The sequence below is a fragment of the Nicotiana tomentosiformis genome, chromosome 5, assembly GCF_000390325.3.
Source record: "Nicotiana tomentosiformis chromosome 5, ASM39032v3, whole genome shotgun sequence".
Taxonomy (NCBI): Eukaryota; Viridiplantae; Streptophyta; class Magnoliopsida; order Solanales; family Solanaceae; genus Nicotiana; species Nicotiana tomentosiformis.
The window spans coordinates 102,348,103-102,356,563 of record NC_090816.1 but is presented as its reverse complement, the minus strand read 5'-3'; the positions used below and the strand labels follow the sequence as shown (position 1 = coordinate 102,356,563).

General features: G+C 35.5%; 1 protein-coding gene across 1 annotated transcript; it reads left to right on the top strand.

Moving 5' to 3' along the window:
- The first annotated feature begins 5,369 nt into the window (after positions 1-5,369).
- On the top strand, positions 5,370-6,474 carry LOC138892905 (uncharacterized). Its single transcript, XM_070176660.1, has 2 exons — positions 5,370-6,075; positions 6,128-6,474. Exons 1-2 carry the CDS (start codon positions 5,370-5,372, stop codon positions 6,472-6,474), a joined length of 1,053 nt encoding a protein of 350 aa, XP_070032761.1.
- Positions 6,475-8,461: the final 1,987 nt, after the last annotated feature.

The window sequence follows — 8,461 nt, the reverse complement described above, 5'->3', positions numbered from 1 at the left end:
AGCTCGAATCATTATCGAGCTCGATTCAGTATCGAGCTCGAGTCAATATCGAGTCTATAGATAAGAGCCGTTACAGCCGTACTAAGGGAGAGAATCTCGGCAGAAAAAAAAAAAAGTTAATTTATCATGGTTCCCCACTATGTATTTTTAAATATATCTAAAGTAGGATCCCCCCTCCCTGGCTATTATCTCTGTAAATGGAGAACGATTGAGGCATAAAAAATACCATAACTCAGATACTGTGATATGCTCCATATTGAGAGATTATCATTTTGAGCTTTATACATTATTTTCATCCTCCCTTAAACCTCGTTAGTATTTTTATTCTTGACAGTCAATACTCGATGTTTCCGCTTATACGATTTGTATCAAGATATACCACGTACCCTTAGAATTACGTACAAATTCAACGCTATTCATCTTTCGGGTAAACAATAAGAATAGTTATGAATTTTATGTGATTAGTCAGTTAAATAATGTTATTTATCAAAGTAATGACAAACAAAACTAAGCAATACTTGCTAAAAAGGCACGAGGATCATCTAATGTGATAGAGTTCATTGAGTGACTAGAGTCAATTTTTGGTAAAACTGACCCCACAGTATAAAAGTCTAAAGTAAGTATAGGTAACAAGTTTTCAATATGAGTGATATACGTACGAAGGAGTATTTTCCTATATGAGTTAAATCAAGCAAGTTTACTTAGTCGGCTGAGCCTACCAAATTTCCAATAAATTGCACCGCATGTCCCAAATGGGTCCGGAATATCTTCGTTTTTTACGGTTCTAGTGAAATATCCCTATTTCTTACTTGAATATCATAATTTTTTAATATTTAAAGCTTGAAATTCTTGTTTGGTAGTGGAAAATAAAAGGTTAATAATCTATTAATGTTAATATTATTTGCATGTTGATAATTATTATTTAAATTTTTAATTCAAATATCGATATAATAATTTAGTGTATTCCCGAGATTTCATAAAGTAAAGGGAAAAAGGGAAGGAAAAACAAATTCTTTCCTATTTTAAATATATTCTTTTTCAGGGCATCAGTACAAAAAATAATACTAGGAAGAACCAGAAAAGGGAAAATAAAAGAAACACATTAGCTAAGGGTGAGACATGCAGGGGCAGGAACTGCTGCCATGTTACTCTATATATCGGGATTGCAATAAGTAAAAATATAATAATCAGAAAAAGGAAAAAAAAATCATGATTAATAGAAAGGGATAAACAACCTTGTTAGGAGAATGCAAAATTGGTTAGCACATTGATAAAACCTCTGTTTTCTTTTTGAGAACGGACAAACAATTCTTTAAGAATGTTCTGGACCTTGGGTCCCACAACGTGATTCTTGTCCTGCTTTTTGCATTTGTAATGTGGTTTAAACCCTCCGCTTCTTTTACTAATTTCTTATACTAAAATTGTTAGGCAGAAATATTCGGGATCTTTAAGTTCCACAACTTTACGTGGTCGTTAATATCCTTCTAAACTTAAAATTTTGATATCCTCTACCACCCTAGATGTTGATGTGGCAAAAAGCATTAATACACTCTCTTTAGGCGCATGAAAAAAAAAAAAAAATCAAAAATTCGGCTTCCAAGTGAGGTATTTTCAAAAGTTAATTACCGCGTAATCATTCAGCTTCCAAGTTGTTTTTTCTTAATAAACATTGCACATTTTATCTCAATTGTGTTTTTTAGATATAATCAATATTTGTTTTAAATATTTTTTTTTCTGGCCAAATCTACAAAAATTAGTTAAACCTCTATTTCTTTTAGCCAAATAAAAAGAAGTTTAGCCAAAGTAATAAAGTACAACTAGAGTATATTTTACGAAAAGAAAAAAATATTGTGTCTTTTTCTTTTCATGCAATGACTATTTATTTATACTATATATTATTCTTTTTCGGGTCAAATTTGTAAAATATTTGGTTGGAATTTTATTATTTTAGCCAAAATATGGAGTTCCAACATCGTATTTTTTTTCTTCTTTAGATGCAATTAGTATATGTTCTAATTGTGCATTTATTCTTTATCTGACCAAATATGTAAAAATAATTTAATTAAAATATCATTATTTTTAGCCAAATAAAAAATTATGGTCAAAATAATATTGTTCTAAAGAAAAGAATCTACAGATTTGGCATGAAAAAATAATTTAAATCATTGATGGACTTAAAAGGGTAAAAATTATATATTTTATTGTAAAAAAATACCACATGGATAAAAATTCTATGTGGCAACGCGTGTGTCACACTCTCATGGATTGTCAGCATCCAGAGGAGTTGAGACTATCAAAATATTAAGTTCAGAGGAGTATTAAGGATCATGTAAAGTTTAAGGAGAACTAAATAAAAGTTGTCAAGTTCAAGGGTGTCCCGAGCTATTCTATCTTTATTTTTTATTTGTTCATTTTAATAAATCAAGATAAATTTATTTTGTATAATCCAATTAATTATGATATATGTTGGGTGTGCGAACAAAGTCCCACATTGATAGCTAAAAGGATTGAGAGCCTATATATAAAGTGTAGGAATCTCTTAATGGTGTGAGACCTTTTGGAAAAAATCATGCAGCCTTGTCCCAAAGCGGACAATATCACACCATATTAAGAGTATATGTGGGTCATTTTAGCCCAAAAATTGATATCAGAGCCCAAGTTTAGCGGAATGAGTATGGCGATGGCAGAGTGATGGTGAGAAACTCGGTTTGGAGATTTGCACACAAAAAGAAGCTAATTGCGAGTTTCGATTGTCATAAATACTTTAACAATGTGGGTGGCACGTAGTGAAACTTAGAAACCAACCTGTGGATCGTGGACATAGGCTACATGAAACCTAGTTTGAGGGGAAGACCCGCGAATCGTAGTAGTGAGCAACGTGAAACTTAGTTCGAGCGAAAAATACAATAAAACAAAGTATAATCTAGGGTTAAGATGTCTTCATCATCTTCAACAAAGTACGAAGTAGAGAAATTTGATGGGGTTTCTAGCTTTAGTCTATGAAAGATTATGATGAAATCTTCCCTGGTGTTACAAGGGTTATGAAAAGCAATTGATTAGAATTTTCCTGAAGAGATGAAAAAGACAGAGAAGGAAGACCTAAAGGAGATGGTCTTGAGTGCAATCTTCATGAGCGTTACAGATAGCGTTCATCGGAAAATTGCTGAAGAAACTTCTGCAGCAATGGCATGGAAGAAGAAGAAAGATCTGTATTCTAAGAAATCGCTTAATGGAATTGAAGAATGCGGATATAAAAATTAAGAGTGAGGATCAGGCCTTGATTGTGTTATGTTCTTTGCCACCGACTTATGATACTTTTGCTGATATGTTGCTACATGGGAACGACAGTATTTCACTAGAAGATGTTAGTAATGCACTAAAAACTAAAGAGTTGAAAAAAAGCTTTCCAGAAAGCAGAACTGATTGTGAGGGTCTTATGAGTAGAGGAAGAACACAACAGAAAAGACTTTAATAGAAAATGGTCAACAGCCAGATCGAAGTCTAGAGCAAGAAAGCATAACTGTTATGAGTGCTGAGAGCAAGGTCATTACAAGAGAGAGGTGTAGTCAAGCTTATATCCAAATATATCTTACCCATCCTATAGCTTACATTACAACCAAACAAAGTCCTACTTGATCCTTGACTGAATGAGCTCAATTAGTAGAGTAGTACATTACGGGCAAGCTTATGGTACGTCTTTTGTGGCACATGAATGTTACTTCTGAGAGTAAGTGAATCATTTCTATCTTGAGTTCCTAATTATTCTTAAATTTTATTATGTGTGTAACTACTCTCTATTATTGTATGAGGGTACTTGATTCACGAAGAAAAGGTAATATCGTTCACCTCTGTGTTAGACTAAGTGAGCGGGTTGTGAAAAATACGTGGTGCTTTTGAGTCAAATCATGAGGCGAGGATGTTACGGAATTGTGTTTAATCTGTTTTGATTATTCTTGGTATGATGAGTTAGGAGAGTTGTTTTAAAAGGTCGTATGTATGTGATGCAAATCAAAAAGCCATATTAGCCTTTTGTTATTTAGCTCGCCAAAAACAAGTTCTTTTATGCCCATGAATAGGTGTGTGGATGTGCCTTCAAGTCCAAAAGGCCCAAGATTGATTTCAAGAAGCCAAGACCCTTTCCTTCTTAAAATGGGATTTAGTTTATTCCTTTTAGAATAAGGATTTTTCTTTTAGTAGGATTCTAGTTTTTTTTCCTTGTAGAATATGGATTTTACTTTTCTTGTCTTTAGTTATTTTATTTCCTTATTAGAATAGGAATTATAGTCATCAAAGAAGAGATTCTAGGCCTATATAAAGGGTTCTCTTACCTTGTAGAATGCAGTTCACGTTTTTGAGCTTTACCCTAATTTGCAATAGAGTATTTTTCTCTATTTTATCTTCTTTATCCTTGTTTTTAGTTCCAAGCAAGGTGGTGATAGTCTTTATCTTTTTTTCAATTACGTGTTGTATTTCTTTATCACGTTACTTGATTCTAAGTGGTGACTTTAGGAATTGTTTGAGTTCTTGATCATTCAAGAACACATTTCTTGATCTCAATTCGTTCTTATGATATCATAGAATCATAACTTTCATTGAACTGGTGCAATATCAATATTTATTTGTTTTGAACAAGTAAATAGTCTTTCTTCTAGTTCAAATCGTCATCTTTCACCTCGTTTTTGAATCATCAGATTCCGAGTCCTAAAACTTGAGATACATTGTTTCTTGAAATCGACCCACAAACCACGTTTTTATTTCAAGATCTTAATCCTGGTCGGTTGGTTCTTTGTTAACTCGAAGAATCACATCAATTTGGTATTAGAGCAGCAGGTAATGAACCTAATATGCAAACAAGAAAAGGTCGTTGGGTTTAATAAGGTGAAAGAAGAGCAGTCGATCGTGACATGGAGATGGAAGAGATGAGAAGGATAATAGAACAACTACAGAGGCAACTCCAACACTACGAAAGGCAAGAACGGCGTAGAAGGCCCAAGGAAGAAGATAAATAGGACTCTGATAGTAACCCCTTTCATATGGCTGATGGAGATGACTCTAGTAAAAATTTGGATCCTCCTAGGAGACAACAAGACGATGACTCTGATCGCCCAAGGAGAAGGAGGAACCATACTCGGGAGAAAAGGGATGATGTGAAGGTTGATGTTCCTGATTTTGATGGAAAAGCACAAGGGGGTGCGTTTATGGAGTGGTTATTGACCGTAGAATGAATCTTTGAGTTCAAGGATTATTCTAAGGAGAAAAAGGTTAAGATTGTTGCCATTAAGTTTAAGGGATATGCTTCACTTTGGTGGGACAATTTGAAGCGAGAAAGAGAAAGATAAGGTCGTGGTAAGATTCGAACTTGGGAGAAGATGAAGAGAGAACTCCGAAGACGTTTTCTTTCTGATACGTACAAACAAGAGAATTATCTTAAATTTAATAACTTTCGCCAAGGAGATCAGACCGTGGAAGACTATACTCGAGAGTTTGAATACCTCATGATTAAGCGTGATACCCGAGAACCTGAGGAACAGACTATAGCAAGATATATTGGTGGCTTAAGGAGTGTCATCTCTGATGTTATTCGCTTACAACCTTATTGGACATTCAATGATGTACGAAAGCTTTCTATCAACATCGAGGAACAACAAAAGGAGCCAAAAAAATTATACTCCAAAAAGAATTACCCCAACCAGAGGAGTACTAGTAGTGGTAGAGGTGGAAATTCCAAGGCCATTTATAGAGGTAATTCTTCTAATTCATCTTCAAAGGGTGGTGAAAAGAAACCTCAGGGGGATATGACTAGGAGAAGATGTTTTAAGTGCCAAGGTTTTGGGCATGTGCAAGCTGTTTGTCCCAACCGACAGGCTGTTATGTTGGTTGACGAAGAAGATAATTCAAATCATGAAGACAACCAGCCAACTGAGGAAGTTAATGAGGAAGATGAGGATGCCTATGTAGAACCTGATGAAGGTGATATGCTTGTTATTCAGAGGATCTTACATGCGGAATATGAAAATGAAGAATCATCGCAACGAGAGGCCCTTTTTCCATACGAGGTGTACATCACATGGCAAGGTATGTTCAGTGATTATCGATGGTTGAAGTTGCACTAATGCTGTTTCGGAAGAGATGGTGACTAAATTGGGTTTGGAGACTGAGGTGCACCCCAAACCTTACAAAGTCGGGTGGATACAATATGGTGGAGGTATGAAAGTCACTAAAAGATGCTTGGTCTCTTTTTCTATTGGTAAGATCTATAAAGACCAAATTTGGTGTGATTTGGTAAAGATGGATGCTTGCCATTTATTACTTGGAAGACCGTGGCAATATGATAAGCGTGATTTTCATGATGGATACTGTAACACCTATTCATTCATAATTGATGGACGTAAGATCCTTTTGACGCCATTGCACTCAAAAGAACTTTCAAAGAAGGCAAAGACTGTTTCTGATACGCTAATGACCAGATCATAGATTATTGGCCACATCAATAAAGGAGAGCCATTGTACATAGCAGTAGCCATGGAAGACTCACAAGATGAGGAGCATGAGTTAGATACACGAGCCAAGAAGTTACTTGCTAAATTTGATGATGTAATCTATGAAGATGTTCCGTTAGAACTTCCACCCATGCGCAATATTCAACATCAAATTGACCTTATACCAGGAGCATCGTTGCCAAACAAAGAAGCTTATAGGATTAATCCTACACAACAAGCTAAACTCCAAAGGTAAGTCGAAGAACTATTGGAGAGGGGTTCAATAAGGGAGAGACTTAGTCCCTGTGTCGTACCTGCTTTGCTTGTTCCTAAGAAAAATGGTACTTGGAGGATGTGTGTTGACAGTCGATCAATCAACAAGATCACTATCAAATATCGCTTCCTAATCCCAAGATTAGATGATCTATTTGACCAATTACATGGTTCTAAGATCTTTTCAAAGATTGATTTGAAAAGTGAGTACCACCAGATTCGTATGAGAGAATGTGATGAATGGAAGACTGCCTTCAAGACTAGCCAAGGCTTGTATGAATGGTTGGTAATGCCTTTTGGTTTGTCGAATGCTCCTAGCACATTTATAAGGCTTATGACTCATGTGTTTAGACCATTCATTGGGAAGTTTGTTGTTGTCTACTTTGACGATATCCTAATTTATAGCAAAGAGGAAGTTGAACATGGAAAGCATTTGGAGAAGGTTTTTGAAACCTTAAGGAGAGAGAAGCTATATGCACAACTCAAGAAGTGCATCTTTTATACTAACAGTGTTTGCTTTCTTGGTTACATAGTAACTAGTGCTGGTATTCAAGCCGACCCAAGCAAGATTGAAGCAATCATAAGTTGGCCAATTCCTAAGTTAATTTCGGATATAAGGAGCTTTCAATGGTGTCCTTCTATCGACGATTTATCAAAATTTTCAGCACTTTGGTTGCCCCTATAACTGAGTGTTTGAAAGGAGGCATGTTCAAGTGGAATGAAGAAGCTCAAAAGAGTTTTGAATTGATAAAGAAGAAGATGACACAAGCTCCTATCCTTCAGTTGCCTAACTTTGATGTTTTATTTGAAGTAGAATGTGATGCTTCAGGTGTTGGTGTTTGAGGAGTTTTTAGCCGGGAAGGTAAACCCGTGGCTTATTTTAGCGAGAAGCTAAGTGGATATAAATTGAAGTACTCCACCTATGAAAAAGAGTTCTATGCTATTGTCCGCGTGTTGCAACATTGAAGTCATTATTTATTACCAAGATATTTTGTGCTATATTCTGATCATGAGGCACTAAAGTATCTTAGTCACCAACAAAAACTCAACGCAAGGCATGCAAAATAGGTAGAGTTTCTTCAGAATTTTCAGTTCGTAATCAAGCACAAAGCTGGAAACCTCAATCAAGTGGTTGATGCTCTTAGTAGAAGACCATGTTTACTTTCTATGATGCAAACTAATGTATTTGGATTCGAACATATCAAGGAGCTTTATGATGTTGATCTGGACTTTGGAGGTGTTTGGAAGAGATGCTTGGAGGGTCCACAAAGAATGTTTGTAATTCGAGATAGGTTTCTTTACTATAGAAAGCAACTTTGCATACCACAAAGCTCTTTAAGGGAGTCCATTGTGAGGGAAGCACATGAGGGTGGATTAGCTGGTCATTTTGGCCATTCTAAAACATTGAAGATGATTCAAGGAAACTTCTACTGGCCTAAATTGAACAAAGATGTGTTGAGGCTGATTGAGCGTTGTGAAACATGTAGAAAAGCAAAAATGCATGGGAGCAATAAGGAATTATATGAGCCTTTGCCAATTCTTACAACACCGTGGGAATATATTAGCATGGACTTTATGCTTGGATTGCCAAGTACTCAAGGAGGTAAGGATGCTATCTTTGTTGTTATTGACAGCTTCTCTAAGATGGCACACTTTATCTCATGTAACAAGACAAGTGATGCAACTCATGTGGCTGTTTTTTTCTTTAA

Excerpts from the sequence above, each read along its gene's own strand:
- LOC138892905 (XM_070176660.1), top strand. The coding sequence starts at position 5,370 with ATGAAGAGAGAACTCCGAAGACGTTTTCTTTCTGATACGTACAAACAA. Across the intron at positions 6,076-6,127 it reads GGTGTACATCACATGGCAAG|AGATGGTGACTAAATTGGGT; the intron begins GTATGTTCAGTG and ends CTGTTTCGGAAG.